This window comes from Cebus imitator, unplaced genomic scaffold, assembly GCF_001604975.1.
Source record: "Cebus imitator isolate Cc_AM_T3 unplaced genomic scaffold, Cebus_imitator-1.0 Scaffold192, whole genome shotgun sequence".
Classification (NCBI taxonomy): domain Eukaryota; kingdom Metazoa; phylum Chordata; class Mammalia; order Primates; family Cebidae; genus Cebus; species Cebus imitator.
The window spans coordinates 565049-582096 of NW_016107507.1; the positions used below are offsets into that span (position 1 = coordinate 565049).

Below are 17048 nucleotides of genomic sequence, written 5' to 3' on the forward strand. Positions count from 1 at the left end.
ATTAGTATCCTATATGAATACAAAATATATTACATGCACAAGTGTGAGTGTTACTATGGAAACAAGAATCTTTATAAACTGATAATTTGACATTAATTTTTTTTTTTTTTTTTCGAGACTGAGTGTCACCTTGTTGCCCAGACTGGAAGGGCAGCAATCCGATCTTGGCTCACTGCAACCTCCGCCACCAGGGATCAAGCGATGCTCATGTCTCAACCTCCTGAGGAGCTGGAACTAGAGGCTCATGCTAATATGCTTGATTAATTTTTGTATTTTTTTTGTAGAGATAGGGTTTCACCATGTTGGCCAGACTGTTCTCGAACTCCTGACCTAAAGTGATCCACCCGCCTCGGCCTCCCAAAGTGCTGGAACTACAGGTATGAGCCACTGCACCCAGCCTGTTATTAATTTTTTTCATGAAAATAATATCTGATTCTCAATCAATGGTTTAGATATTTGCATACTGGTTAAAAACAGGTGAAGTTAGAATTACCTTGTTAAGATTTCAGCATACCTTGTGATCACCAAAACAATTTGTGGTTTTTAAAAGGAAATCAAATTATACTAAGCATTGTACACAAACAAAAAAAAAAAACACTGTTTGTGATATCTTATGTATCCCTGGAGACAAGTTACTCACACAGAAAATAAAGTGCAATGTCCACGCTGAGTTACCATTATGGCTCAGAAACCCCAGATTTTGTTTTGTTTTTGTTTTTTTAAATAATCTGAGTAAAACTTGAAAACACTGTCTCACAAAGAGTTAAACAAAGCATAAAAATATACTTTAACAAAAAGAGCCAAAGTTGACCCAGAGGAAGCTTGACTTGCCAAAAGTTATATAGGCAATAAACAGCAACTAACCCTAGATCATCCAATACTAAATCCCAAAACCTTCATAATTTTCCAAAGAGAAAAGGCCAACTGCCTAGTAGAGTGTGGTTTGCAGAGTTTTAACACTGACTCTGCTGCTAACTTATCTAGACCCTTTTAAGTTAGTAACTTTCTCTGTATCTTGGTTTCTTCAACTTCATGGGAATATTTTGATGATAAACATAAGCAACTACTTGAACTCTGGCAGAAAAGCACTCTACTAGAGTATGTTAATAATCTCCTCACCCCCACCACATATTTCAACTGATGCTAACATGTTTTCTCTGGTTTTAATTTGAAGCTTAAATGAATGTCTGTCGGGGGAGTGTGTGTGTGTCTGTGTGTGTGTTTAAGTTATCTTTATAAATGGCTGGCATTCTAACAAGATCCTTTTCCCCAACTTTCAAAATGCATGAATAGCAGCACAACATTTTCATTTTTAGCATTACCAAAGCTTTGCCACCCAAAGCTGTGCAGAAGATTTTTTTAATTCACAACAAAATTTTCCACCACATTACTCTGAACTTCTATAGAAATGCAACTCACAACTCATATACTGGTCAGTTATTCCCCTATAAAGCTTCAACACCACCACTGAAAGATTATAAAAATACATACTGCTTTTCCAAATAATAAAAGAATAGTTCCAATTGCAAATAAAAAACAGTATACATTTTGAAACATGAAGATCACTAAATATTCCTAAAATAATGGAAATAGGTGATGATTAACATTCTAACAGTTTAGCCACCTGTAATGTCTTCTAGAGAGTCCAGCTGTTTTATTTACTTAATTCTAAAAAAAATTTATCCTCACTATTAAAAATAGAAGCTTATTTATAGGTAAATAAAATAGAAATTTAATTTTAAATATTTTAATTTTGATTTTTAATTTTAAATATTTAATTTAAAATTTAAAAATTTAAATATTTAATGTTAAATATTCAGTACTTATATCATTATTTCCATTTTGAAAGTGTATCTACCTTATCATTTAGCTTTATAACTTATAAAGACATGTAACTAACTTAATTTACTTTAAGACAATATTTTATTAACAACACTAGCATGTAGCTACATATAATATTTAAGAAATAGCAATCCAAGAAATGTGCCCAGGTCAAAAATAGAATAAGCCAACTGAAATAAAATATTGTATCAAGTGATCAGTATACATCTACCAAATAAAGGGGTTATCAAAGGTGAAGATAAAGTAGTAATCTCCAAAAGTAATACAATTATTAATGATTAAAATTTTACACCCTGAGACTAAGATATTACAATGAAATGTTTAAAAAATATTTTAGAGTATTATCACCTTAGGTCAATCTGATTATTATTATGAATGAATGAATGAAATGAATGAATACCCAAATGAATGAATACTTAAGTGAAGTCATGACAATGTTTAATACCTTGAGATGCTCACAACAATTTGGAATACTCAGAGAAGATGACTTGAATACAAACAAACTAGTTGAAATTCAATGTGGCTCACAGTAAAGAAGCAGTGGGTTTCTATTTGTAGAACAAAGAATCTCAACCAAAAACATATATACGACTAAAATATTCTCAAATGCAATTATCAAGGCTTTAAAAAGAATATAAACTTTTTACTATGTAAATCTTTTCTGTTCCCCCACCTCCCTGCATTTTTTAATGTTAGGCATAAGTGACCAACAAACCAGAATAGAATACACATTTTTAAAATACTAATTTACACATATTCTATTTAAGAACAACATATAACCACTCATAAATTTAGCCTTTTTAAAAAAGTATCCTTATATAAAACAGTGGGGAGCGGGGGAAATCCCTGCTATACATATGAAGCACAGTTTAAGCCCAATACAACTGACCAATCAAAATTAGTGAATGCACTGCATCTCTCTGCAGTGGAGAGAAGCGACAAGGTAGGCTGTCATTCTGCAAAAGCTGCCCAGAACAGGCTTTCCTCCGAAAAGCAGTGCCGTTCCTTTTTAGAAAGACTGAATCTAAATGTTGTCTCTGGAGACAAGAAGCCTTCAGTATGTTAAATTACTTTCATTATGTATTTTCAGATGCTTATTGATTCCACAGTAGGAAGAGTGAGAGACTGCAGCAGCCTCTAAGCAGCACTACATGTTCCATACATTAGCAGTACTGCTGAAACAATGGCACACTACAGACACATATTTTCATTAAGGTCATTTTCGAAGAGATGTTTATGACCCTCTTCCCCTAGTCCTCTACTAACAAGTGAACAAAATGAATCAATCCAAACTGGAAATGCTTCAACTACATCAAGAATTTATCAAATCTTTAGCGGAGGTAAGATGTGTTCCTTATTATAGTATACAGCTGCTTTTGAACTGGCATAGTGGGGTAAAAATTACTTTGAAAAATTTCAGCCTAAATTTTAAGAGTTTGTTTAATTCTACTTATTGCTAGACATGTATTTTAAGATCAATTTCTTTTAAGACATGCTAAATTTTAAATGTAATTTTTATAATGCATTGTTAAATACAAATATTCTTTGTTAATTCACTATGAAGACAGCTTTTAAGTCACTTCAGACATACTAAATATTCTTAAGGTAATCGGTACAGTTTTTCTCCAGTGTTCCAAAAATGCTTGTATTTCTTAAAAGAACGAAGTTTACTATTTTGCTGTTACTTATTACTTATTTTTATGTTAAGTTTATTATTGGGCATGTTCACTGAAAATTAATTTGCAGTTATAATTTTTATTATCTTTTATATTTCAACCACACGAACAATTCATCAATAGAAATTTATAGTATCTTGTCAGGAAATCTGTTTTAATGAGTTAAAATTCAAGCCATGTGCTAATAATTAAGCAAGTTACAGTATTTTTACAGCAAGAAATGTTAAATTTATTACAAAGAGGAAATAACAATATGTTTAGTGTATGCTAACTGTTCATCGTCTCTGAAAATACAGATTAGCTTCTAAAATGAGAGCAGAAACTAGTTTTAAAAAATACAGCTTTTCTCTCAACTGTATTTGAAATGTGAACTGTATTGTTAAATAAGATAATATATACAATCTTTATTAGGAAAAAGGAATCTTTTATTTAAAGAAATTTAATTTTATGCATATAGCTGTGGCTCTACTAATTCAGTTTGGTTGTTGTGATAAGAAACACTGGATAGTTTTTAAACAAAACTAAAGTAACTTTCAATTAACTGCAAATTTTTAAAAATCCTATTTCTTAACCAATTATTTTCTTTTCACAGGACCGATAGCAGCTAATTCAGTATTTACAACTGACAATATGAAGAATGCAACTGACTGAGCATCTCCCTAGCTGTCTGAACTACGAACTGCAAGATGTTCCTATAACATGACTTAAGACATTAAGGAGTTAAAACCAGGGAACAGGTCTACATTACTGTTGGAATATAAAAAATCAACTGTATCCTAGGAAGATGCTACAGAAAATAACCACAAAAAGAAAAACAATATAACTGTAAAAGCCCGAAAAGAACTGGTGAGCATTTTAAAAAAGGAAGTTTATACTTTAACATACCAGAATTGTGGAAGCTACTGATTCTGGAAGAAATAATGAAACATGAATTTCCAAAAAGAAAATAACATACTTGACCAGCAAACAAAAGGAAGATTTAGCAAGTGTGTTGTGCACTAAATATTCAGATATTCATATCAATTGATACGACTAATGGATTTTTCTGACTTTTATGACCAATTATGTATCCTCTTCTAATGAAAACAAACCAAATTAAATAGCAGATGGTTTTTATCAAAAGGGCATGGCCTGGATTTATAATATAAAGCAAGTTATGTGATCAAGAAATCATTTCAAAATAGCGAGGACTGCTATAAAAACAGTTTACAATTGTAACAAAAGGATGTTTAAATATATTTTAGAAGCTACAAATCTTATGATGTTTCCTTTTTTGTTTTCACATATTCTGGAAAATAAAGAGACATTCTCATGTACACCATCAAAGGGAAACATAATTCCTATCATCTGAGGAAGTTTCTCTTGGTCATGACTTTTTAAAGCAAAACAAATAAAATATTATGTACTGTTCTTTAGAAATCCATCAGCCAACTAAATCTCATAATGCATGCAGTTGAAGTACTGGAGAGAAAATGAAAGAATTCCTACAAGACATGAAATAAATCACAGCTACTTCACTGTTGTCAGGTAAAAATTCATGTCAAAATCTGTCAATGATATCATGTATCAATTTGTCAAAAACTGCCATTGTGAGCCAAAAGGCCCATAAGGCAACAGCAAACAGGTAGGTCAGAAGATGCATGCACTGGACCACATTGTTTAACATTTACAAAATATCAGAATCTTGCTGTAGAGAAAATGTATTTTTCTTAATTATCATCTAACTTGACATTTCTGCTTTATTAAATTATAAATCTAACTGATGTGACAAAGACCTGATGTTTAATCTGTCATTTGAGAAAATCTGGCACACTTAAAATTTTCCATTTTTATAGGACTTCAATGTTAGCTAAGACCTTAACTTATTCGAAGAAATATGCCTCTAGTAATACTTTATACTAACTCAAAAGAAATGTTATCATTTGTGTTTCTGCAATATTATCCCCAAAATAACATGCATAAAACTGTATTCTAAAATTTGTCAAACATAACCTCAAGTGAAAGTTAACATGAATTTTGAAATTAGGTTTTATAATTTATGCTTGAATATGATTTTGCAGTTGATATTTTAAATGTAAAATATAGTTGGTTGTATGAGTTCATATTTTAAACTGAATATACTGAATAAGTGACATTTTAGCCCAGAATATTAGACATTATTTTTTACAAATTATTTTAAACCCCTATATATTAAAACATAGATTTGCATGAATTAGCACAAGAATTTGTATTTTTTTTAAATTTTCTTCAAAATTATACAATGGGTGATGTACACAAAAGGTTTCACAGGTAATGTATAACTTTAAAAGCTTCCTCAAAAAATGGGCCTCACATACCCCTTTTCCCTGATATTTCATCTTTTACTTTAAAAATTCAGTTTAAACCAAGTTAACTGATATATTTCTTTAAACCACTTTAAAAATGGCTATGTGATATTAAATTTCAATTTCCTGTTTCCACAAGCTACAACAGGGTATGGTCACAAAATAAATCACTCATCGGAGTGATTAATGCTCTTTTACCAAACTTTGTAGCTTTTTATTTTAGCATAACGTCCCATTTCTTCCAATTTTTAAGTCTGCCAATTGTAAAGTTCACTGAGCATTGTAACTGTGATATATGAAATATTTATCACTGGCCTATTTCTGTGGGAAATAACTCCAAATGTCCCCAAGCACACTGTTGACTTCTGAATATGAAATTCAATCAACATGGATAAAGCGTCTTAAAACAAACTAGAGCTCTGTGCCATTTGTCATTTTAAATGAACACTTGTCCTGTTCATTTGAAATCTCACAGGAATAATTACACCTACACTCATTATGCTAGAGTATATTAAAATAGCATTTATTTGCTACCTACTCACAACATTTAAATGAAATTTTAAGACACTGGCTTGAGATTTATTTTGTATGCTAGGTAGTTTTATCATACAAAAATATACTTTATCTCAAATAATAAGCTTGAAAAACTCAAATGAGGAAAAATCCTTTAGTATATTAAAATAACTCTGTACTGCCGAGGAACAATTTTCATAGTTATTTCTTCAAAAGGGAAACACAATTTTTTATAACAAAATAATGCAACCTTGATGTTTCTTAATTCTACATTTTCTATTAATAGTTTACAAACTTAAAAATTAAATCAAGCACACAATTAAAAGATTTCTTACAAAGAACACGTTCTACAGCATTTAAATTGCCAAATATCAAATAGTTTATTCTATTTCACTTTCTAGGGAAAAAAACAACTGCTCCAAAAGAATGTGCTTTTCTCCCATTCTGGAAATCAACATGCAGTCTGAATCTAACATTACAGTGCGAGATGACATTGATGACATCAACACCAATATGTACCAACCACTATCATATCCGTTAAGCTTTCAAGTGTCTCTCACCGGATTTCTTATGTTAGAAATTGTGTTGGGACTTGGCAGCAACCTCACCGTATTGGTACTTTACTGCATGAAATCCAACTTAATCAACTCTGTCAGTAACATTATTACGATGAATCTTCATGTACTTGATGTAATAATTTGTGTGGGATGTATTCCTCTAACTATAGTTATCCTTCTGCTTTCACTGGAGAGTAACACTGCTCTCATCTGCTGTTTCCATGAGGCTTGTGTATCTTTTGCAAGTGTCTCAACAGCAATCAACGTTTTTGCTATCACTTTGGACAGATACGACATCTCTGTAAAACCTGCAAACCGAATTCTGACAATGGGCAGAGCTGTAATGTTAATGACATCCATTTGGATTTTTTCTTTTTTCTCTTTCCTCATTCCTTTTATTGAGGTAAATTTTTTCAGTCTTCAAAGTGGAAATACATGGGAAAACAAGACACTTTTATGTGTCAGTACAAATGAATACTACACTGAACTGGGAATGTATTACCACCTGTTAGTACAGATCCCAATATTCTTTTTTACTGTTGTAGTAATGCTAATCACATATACCAAAATACTTCAGGCTCTTAATATTCGAATAGGCACAAGATTTTCAACAGGGCAGAAGAAGAAAGCAAGAAAGAAAAAGACAATTTCTCTAACCACACAACACGAGGCTACAGACATGTCACAAAGCAGTGGTGGGAGAAATGTGGTCTTTGGTGTAAGAACTTCAGTTTCTGTAATAATTGCCCTCCGGCGAGCTGTGAAACGACACCGTGAACGACGAGAAAGACAAAAAAGAGTCTTCAGGATGTCTTTATTGATTATTTCTACATTTCTTCTCTGCTGGACACCAATTTCTGTTTTAAATACCACCATTTTATGTTTAGGCCCAAGTGACCTTTTAGTAAAATTAAGATTGAGTTTTTTAGTCATGGCTTATGGAACAACTATATTTCACCCTCTATTATATGCATTCACTAGACAAAAATTTCAAAAGGTCTTGAAAAGTAAAATGAAAAAGCGAGTTGTTTCCATAGTAGAAGCTGATCCCCTGCCTAATAACGCTGTAATACACAACTCTTGGATAGATCCTAAAAGAAACAAAAAAATTACCTTTGAAGATAGTGAAATAAGAGAGAAATGTTTAGTACCTCAGGTTGTCACAGACTAGAGAAAAGTCTAAGTTTCACCAAATCCACATTCAAATGAGTTTTAAATTTAAATTGTAAAAACTGATATTACTGCCAAATATAAGAAGAAATATTTTAAGTATTGATTATGTTGTAAATTTTCAATGTGAATGTCAATTAGATTAGGTCATATATATTCAACTTCATTACTTAATGTATTTGTTGCATGGCAGTTTGTTAAAGTATTATCATGTGTATATTTTGTCAATATTATGTCCAACAGAAAATATTCATGTAAGTCATATTTTCTAAAGAATAAATACATAGCCTTAAAACAGTGTATAACTTTAAAGTGTAACTAACATAGGTATCCTTGCTTTTTTTTGAAGTTACAGTGCATTATTTCTAAGCCACAAATTACAGATATATTTACATGACAACTGGGGTAGCATTTTAACCTAAAACCCAAAATTATGGGCTCAAAACAATCCAGGATTTTCCATACCACTATTCTATGTTTGCTGGTATAGTGTATTTGCTATGTCTGATGCATCAAAAATAATGAACTATGTATGAAGCTGTATTCTTTTAAATGTAAAAAATAATAGGATTTATCAAAATTTTAAAATTAATGTACAACAAAAAAAAAACCTCTGTATACACACCAAGATAGAGAAACTTTAAAATTCATGTTCACTATGAAAAAAAAAAACAAAACTGATTTTCTAAGTTCAAGGACAGTATGCCTACAATATACAAATGAAAAGAAAATAAAGGGAAGGAAGAACACTAAAGCACCAGTCTTTTTCTTCCCTTCTCTCTTTGCTTAAGTTTAAGCCAAATGCTCTGGATTAATACAGTATACTGGTTAAAAAAAATAATAATAATACATTAACCTACTTCATAACTTTATTCAACTCAGCCCTTTTGTATAATAGAAAGTTAACTATCCAAATCTGAATACCAGGAAGGAAAAAAAAAAGATGTTATGCTATTATAGAAAAGTCTAACAAAGCCTCTAATTTTAGATACATGCAAGTTTTGAGTAATACAGTTTATACAATGTTCCTAAGCAATCATAGCTCCCAAGTATTTCAAAATATAATTGTTTTATTTCCACACTGAAAATCATTAAAGTAACAATAAATCTTGTCACTTTTCTACTCTACCATCACTTAATTTAACTTTAGGCATTTTTCTCTCCAACCCTGAATTCATGTGGGAAAATCATGAAATTGCGAACCCTAACTACAGATTACAAGGATTAGGAATCTCATATCAAGCCAGTATTTTCCAATTGCTCTAATGTAATAATCTATCAGTAAGTGCCAATATCATTATCAGAAAATTAGCAATGTTACTTAAAATAGGAAAATACTGCAATGTAATTGGCTAAGTGAACAATTTTTATTCTATTTTTTGAAAATGTATTCACTAAACCAAGTAGCAACCCATTTTTAAACAAACAAAAAAGTCCAAAAATTCAACAATATATCACTTTTATACAAATAAATGAGATTTATCCAGTCTAGTTTACTAAATATCCGAATCCTTGGAGAAATGAATACCATGCAATAGTTTGGACTCATTAAGGTAACATGGCAAATTCAATAGTAATTTATTTCTGATAATAATGTTAACATAATGTCAAATCTTGGCAAAACCTCAGTTTCCTTCTGCCTTATTTTCTACTGTTTTTTGAAGTTAAAAAAATGCTTCAAAATGTAGCATAGCCAAGTTTTTGAAACCCCAAAGGGAAATTAACACTTCAGGTGCAAAAGTATCAAGAAAATGTTTGTTTGGTACCATTTGGCACAGCATAACTCCTAATCTTCTTTTATTTTATTTTTATTTTTTAACCCAGGAAATAAAACAAACTCATTAATATCTTCACTTAAAAATTTTAAAAATGAATTTTATAATTGGACTCCAACCATAAAATTTTAATATCTAGTTTTATAATCTTAATAAAAATTAGACTATTTTTAGAGCCTTCATATTAAGGAAAACTCCCTTACATTTTAAATATTTTTATTCTTAATGTTTATAACTATGCCAAAGAACTCAGTATAAAAACAGATTTCTAATATATTTGTCTAAGCTGCTTTCATGCCTTCTTGTCTTCTGTAATAAGAAATAAATAAATGGCAAGTATCACAATATTGCCTTTAAAACTGCTATTATTGGCACTGAAGCAGATATTTAGCAAGCATTTTTGCCCATCTGTAATGATCTTTCAGGTATACAAAAGTGCATCAACTGATTTAGGACAAGAAAATTCATACCTATCAGAAAACTTCTAATAGCTTTCTAATGTGCTAAGTAGTATAAAATATGCAAACCAAAATAATGCTTATGGGCTAAAAACTTAGCTTCAAAAACAAGTCACAACTATGTTTCCAACTACTGACCTCAGCTTAAATGTGAGAATGAGAAGCTTAGACAACTTTTTGTATTAAACATCTGTTCTATGAAAAGATAAATATTTCTATTTTCCTCATGTTGGTCTTCATTACAATGTGTGAATTCACTTTATTTCAAGTAATTTTGCTCATAAAAGCATTAAGGCTAATATTTCCTGTTAGAATGAAAAATTAAAAATGCAAACGCAATAGAGGCAACAGCAAACTCAGTATGGGACCCTTCTTAAAACTAAATTTTTCTATCCATATGCTATTAATAAATCATAGGCACAGATATCAATTTCTACAGTTAATTGGTCAGTTCTTCCAAAGGATAAAAAGCCCTTAAGCCCTTAGTAGGGCTTATTCCACGTAGTATTTTAAATATCAACCAAAGATGAGCTCAACAAGATGTGAAAAATAATATTTGCTTTTTTTGTTTTATATTTTGTAAAGAAGTTGTTACTCTGTCATATACTACCGAACAAATGTTCAAACTTATTATAAAGGTAGAATTATTTACAATGATGCATCTTTTAAAATGCCCTTCATGATAATTACGTATTTCTTACCCAAGTCAGTTTTTAGGTATATGTTCTATTTTTTCATCCTTTAACTAAAATTACAGCAGTCTCTCCTTAACCACGGTTTTAATTGCTGCAGTTTCAGTTTCCCAATGTCAGTTAGCATGTCCAAAAATATTAAAATGGAAAATTCCAGAAATAAACAATTTATAAGTTTTAAATTGTTATATCTAAACTTATTTATATATTTATGTATAATTGTTCTACTTTATTAGTTGTTTTTAATCTCTTACTGTGCCTAATTTATGAATTAATCTTTATCATAGGTATGTATGTATAGGAAAAAACATAGTACATAATGTACTATAGGTAGGGTTCAATACTATCCACGGTTTCAGGCATCCTCTGGTGGTCTTGTAATGTATCCCTGCAGATAAGGGGAGACATATAGCAAAATCTCAGTTCCTTGGGCATTAAAAATCAGATTTCTCATTGAACTGAAATCAGACTTAAGAGTTTAAAGAAATCTAAAATTATTAGGAAACAAGATCTTAGTAGGGCTTATTCCACCTATTTCAAGGCTACTTCCCAAAGTCAATAAAACTTTTCATTTTATTGCATTTTACGACTATAAAATTAAGTAAGCTTTGTAATTCAATTAGTATTTAAAATCTTATACTATAGATGCATTCTGGCAGATACTTTGAAATATATGAAAGAATCATTACCCTCAAGAGCTTAAAATCTAGAGTCAAGGCATTAAAAGGTATGGCAATACCTAAAAACAGAGGCAGATGTGGTAAATACTATAAAAGAAGAATAAAGTTCTTTTAGACTTAAGAAGAAAGGGATCGTGTTGAATTTAAGAAGAATATAAACAAAAACACTGCTGAATAAGGCACTGCAGCATATTCTGGAAGAGCAAATTGTTCTTTGTAAAAATGGTAATACAGTAGGGAGAACTTATCTAGAAAGTTAAACTGGAGCCATAACTAGAAGAGATATACAAGCAGGGAAATACAAGGTGAAAAAATGAGCTTCAAAAAAAAACAAATAAGACAGGAATACATAGATAGAACTGATGAGGTAAGACACAGAAGACAGGAAGCTGCCGCCATCACCTTCATCGCAAGTGAAAGGCCTGGCAATAAGTGATGGCAATAGCTTGACAAAGGAGTATACAGATGTGACAGCAATGTGAAGGCAGAATAATAGAGTTAACTAGTTAGGAAAGAAAACTGGCATAAGAGACTGAAGAATTAAAAAATAATGACCAGAAGGAAGACCATAAGAAACAGATTATCCTCAGTAAAACTATTCAATTATGCTTTGCATAAATTACCTTGATAACACAAGCAACAACAAGAACCTATGATGAGGCAGAAAACTCAATGAAGTAAAAAAAAATAACATTAAAAACTGTTCTATTTATTAGAAGCTATTCAGAATGAAAATTTTAAGTTGATGTTTTAAATTATCTACTTTATATATTTTTCAATTGGTTTATTCATTTTCCATTAAACACATATTTTCTAACTATTTTAACTATTAAAAAAATACAGTGAGAAAATACCAATGTATGTAAAGTAAAACATACAAATGTCATCCTTCGCTGTTTTCCCTGAATAATTTATTACGAGCATCCATCCAACTCCTTATATACATACAGCCCTCATTCTTTGTTAATGGCTACATAAAAAGTTTTTTTTGTTTTGTTTTGTTTTGGTTTTTTGAGACAGTCTTGCTCTATCACCAGGCGCCAGGCTGGAGTACAGTGGCACAATGTCAGCTCACTGCAACCACCGCCTCCTGGGTTCAAGCAATTCTCCTGCCTCAAGCCTCTCGAGCAGCTGGGACTACAGGTGCGAGACCATGCTCAGCTAACTTTTATATTTTTTAGTAGATATGGGTTTCATCATGTTGGCCAGTATGGTCTCAATCTCTTAAACTCGTGATCTGCCCACCTCGGCCTCCCAAAGTGCTGGCATTGCAGGCGTGAGCCACCGTGCCTGGACAAAAATAGTTTTTCAATTAAAAAATTTTAAAATAGCAACATTTCTAAAGAATAATAGTAATGAAATCATAAATAAAGCTTTTTCTATTCCAATTAAGTGACTTCAAACTGTATTTCAAATCACTTTAGAAAATTTACATTTTCAGTTTCAATTAAAAATTAAAACTTTCAGTTGCCAAAAGTAACCTGGCAACTGAAAAGGTTATATTTCAGAATGAAGTCAAGAACCAATGGGAAAACCATAAAATAATGTATTTTTTTTCATCCTTTCCACTAAATAAGATGAGAAATAAGACAACTAAACTTTTAGCAACTATTTTCTTTCTATCTCAAGATGAGCACTTGTATGTACTCCTGAATATGCCCCCCACACAGGGACTGCAGTGAACTCTAAGAAAGTTAAAAATGAGTTGACCAATAATAAATGTTAGAAATTTAAAAAGCTCAGATCATATCATAAAAGAGAGAAGTGAAGAGATAACAGAACCCAGATAAGGCTGGAAAGACCTAAAATACTCAAAGATGCTAAGTTCTTAGAGAAATACAAATAGAATACAGAATTGTAGGTTAGAATTCACAAAACAAAACTAATTTGAAGATTGACTTTTTTCTAAAAAGTGTTCAAAACAGCAAAAGACACCCTGTTGACAGGCTGCGCATACTAGAAATTTAATAACAAACACAGCATCATAACAAGTAGAATAAATACTAAACTTTGCAACAATTTATAGATATTTAGAACAAAATGGTACTAAAATGTAGAAACAAATGGAAAAGTGGGCTTATCACTAATATAAAAGCCATCACACTTTAATAAATACTCATTTTTTTCAGGACGAAAAGAACCAAGCAAGCGTAATCACAATAAGACTTCTTCCCTTGCTCATGTTAAAACAACATGTGAAAATAGTCCTAAGTGTCTCTCCCATTCTATTCACACATTTTCTACAGGCCTCCATGAGCTATATTCATGGCTTTCAAATATGACAGCTTTGTACTTGCACCAGCAAGTGGTAAAATGTGCTGTCATTTCTGTCACTAACACCAATATCAACTCCCTGCCACTATCAAACCCTGAAGCATCAAGTAAGATAAGGGAGGAGAGCTGAGTCTGTCTGGGATTGAGGTCATTTTCGTCACCCCGCTTCCATGAAAGCAATATGTCATATTTTTCTGAGAGGTATTAAGCAAGGCCAAAGCACATCAACCAATTTCTCAGGATGAAGAGAAAAAGTGGTTAGCGAGGATGACAAGGTTATGGGAAACTGCTTTTCCCTCCGCCAGCTTTGGACATAAAATACTTATAAGATTTGCAAAATTAAATGTTTTAAATTTAATATAAAATTTTAAAAGGTTAATGCTAACAAAACAAATGAGAGTTATATTAAATGTAGACAACAGGATTGAGAAATACATATGGGACTGTAGTGAGGTAATAATTATATATATTAATATATTTATATTTTCATCAGCCAGTAATACTACACACAATCCCATATGCCATATACGGTAAACTGAGTACACTGGGAATACTGTTTATTGATTGGATAGAGAAGAATCAAAGATATGTATTTCATCCAAAATATTGTTAATGCCTCAGGACAGGTTGAAATGCAAAATATCTAATTTACATACTCTGTACTTTGTTTTCCTCTCAATTCTTAAAAAACTTTGTCTTTTCTTTTGCTGTTAAATGTTTTCCTACTATCATTTCTTACAAACAACAAAATTCTAGCAAACTGTAGCTGCCTTATAACTTTATAAAAACTGTCTTAAATGCACACAATACAATAACAGTTGGCAACACTAATACACCTTTGCACTACTTTTACAATGCCTTTATACTGCTTTTATGATGCTTCCCAAAAAAGTACCTGATACATACTAACTGATCAGTAAATATTAGTGGAATTGAAAATTAACAATTTTTAAACCTCAGATCCTACTGTTACATCTTGTTTAGAAGGCTGTTTCTCAAAATGTAGTCCACCTCTATCAGAGACTCTTTGGTATTTTTTAAAATACCAATTCCTGGGCCCATCTCTGACCCTCTGACTTACTGAATCAGAATCTCTGAGGTTGCAGTCCTGAAAAACTTTTTTTGTTTTATTTTGGTTTTTTAGAGATAGGGACTTCCTCTGTCACCCAGGCTGGGGTGTAGTGGTACAATTATGGCTTACTGCAGACTTGAATTCTGAGGCTCAAGCAATTCTCTCACCTCAGCTTCCCGAGTAGCCAGGACTACAGGCATGCACCACTAAGCCCAGCTAATTTTTTTAAAAACCTATGTAGAGACAGGGCCTCATTATGTTGCCCATGCTGGTCTCAAGCTCCTGGTCTTGAGCAATCCTCCCACCTTGGCCTCCCAAAGGTCTGGGATTACAGATATTGGTCACCACGCCCAACCAATATGTTTATTAAGTGCTCTCAGGTGATTTGTGTGCTGAAGTTTAAGAATTACTACTTTAGGTATCAGAAGACAGACTATGTATCAAGGTGACATTCAAGTAATAAATGAAAACACAGAAGCAGCTCTTAATTCAGACCATAAAGCCTTCTTGAAAAAAGTCCTCCATTTACTTCATTTTAACTTATTAAATTTTAGTTGGATTATATATACTATAATCCACTACATTAGCTTGCTAAAAAATAAAATTTTGTTTCTTTAAAAGTTATCTAGACAAAAGTTTCCTTTAAGAACCATATGCTCTCAGAAGATAAAATGCTACCAAACAGGAAACATTCACCATAAACTGTTATATACCTCACTCAACCGAAATACTCAGTTAATTATAAAACTGCATGGCTACTATTTTTCATAAAATTCTTACTCAAACCAGAAGTACTACTCTTGTACATTTTTTGCCCATTTCACTATAAAACTTCTACTAAAACATAATAATTGACATAAAATAATTACTTATAAAATAAACTTGCAGTGAAAATACTTAAAAATTATATTTTGCATATGTTTTGAACAAATGCCATTCAGGTTAGGTAGAGGTTTGAATTAAACATTTTTCCTTTGCTATTATTATTTCCTTTGTACCATTAATGCCATTTAGTAAATAATAACCTAATCTTTGATACTTTTATGACATCCTTTAATTTAAATTCCTGTTCTGTATAATAGTTTAAGTAGCACCGATGCTTGATAAATGCCACGAATGGTATTACAGAAACACTACTCTAGGAACAGTTCTTATTAACCCTTTCAGGAGGGATTTCTTCCAACCACACTGATAATATCTTTTGTTATTACTTTGGGTTTTTAGTATTTTCACTGATGTAATCACAGACCTAACCTATCACAACTTATTATTGAAAATGAGCATTACTGAAAATCAGCTGCTAGTGATACATCTTAAAGATACAAAGACAATAATTCACATGATTGGATATGGCCACCTTACAGAAAAATATTTGCCAAATAATATATTCCAGATAAACAATGACTTTAGTATAAGGTTTCCTAAAGTCTCATAAAGTACCCTAAATCAGATGCAAAACGTCACGGGTGTGTTTATGCATTTTTTTCCCAGAGCAAAGATTTACAAATTTATTAAGATCCTCCAAAGAGTATGTAATCCAAAACTAAAATAAAAACCATCGTTAGTGTTAAAAAGAAAGCAGGAAAGCAAAATTGGTAAATGTTAGTAGATATAATTTTATTTATTTATATCCTCCCTTATCCTAAAGATCATATGAAATAACTTTAGCATTTTCTTTTTCTTTTTTGAGACAGGATCTCAGTAAGTTGCCCAGGCTGGCCTCAGACTCCTGGTCTCAAGCAATCCTCCCTGCTCGGCCTCTTGAGTGTCTGGGGTCACAGGCACACACCACCACCCTCAGCAAGGTAACTTTAAAAAGCATAGAATTTTAGCTAGAACTGAACTAAATGCAAAAGTAATAAAATCAGAGCAAAGAGCATGAAAAGCATGAAAAAAATGCTTTTATCATTAAGTCCTGCATTCTTCCAAGAAGTGAGCCACAAATTGCTCCTTATAATTTCTTTTAATTTTTATTTTAGGCTCTTTCTTTGAATTCCACATAATTTCTATTAGGT

At 31.6% G+C, this 17048-nt stretch overlaps 2 protein-coding genes across 6 annotated transcripts in view; one reads left to right on the forward strand and one right to left on the reverse strand.

Moving 5' to 3' along the window:
• The window catches only part of COG5 (component of oligomeric golgi complex 5), a 368077-nt gene that overhangs the window by 250987 nt on the left and 100042 nt on the right, over positions 1 to 17048 (reverse strand). The gene's annotated exons all lie outside the window — the stretch shown is intronic.
• GPR22 (G protein-coupled receptor 22) lies at positions 1974 to 8917 on the forward strand. Of its 3 annotated transcripts, XM_017546925.2 has the most exons (4): positions 1977 to 3182; positions 4111 to 4364; positions 4935 to 5045; positions 6757 to 8917. In XM_017546925.2, the coding sequence occupies exons 3-4, from the start codon at positions 4966 to 4968 to the stop codon at positions 8081 to 8083; spliced, it is 1407 nt and encodes a 468-aa protein (XP_017402414.1). In that variant the 5' UTR covers positions 1977 to 3182; positions 4111 to 4364; positions 4935 to 4965; the 3' UTR covers positions 8084 to 8917. The 3 variants fall into 3 exon arrangements, with proteins under 3 accessions (XP_017402415.1, XP_017402414.1, XP_037601035.1); XM_017546926.2 differs by having other exon boundaries at positions 1974 to 3182; positions 4111 to 5142; XM_037745107.1 differs by having other exon boundaries at positions 4111 to 5045.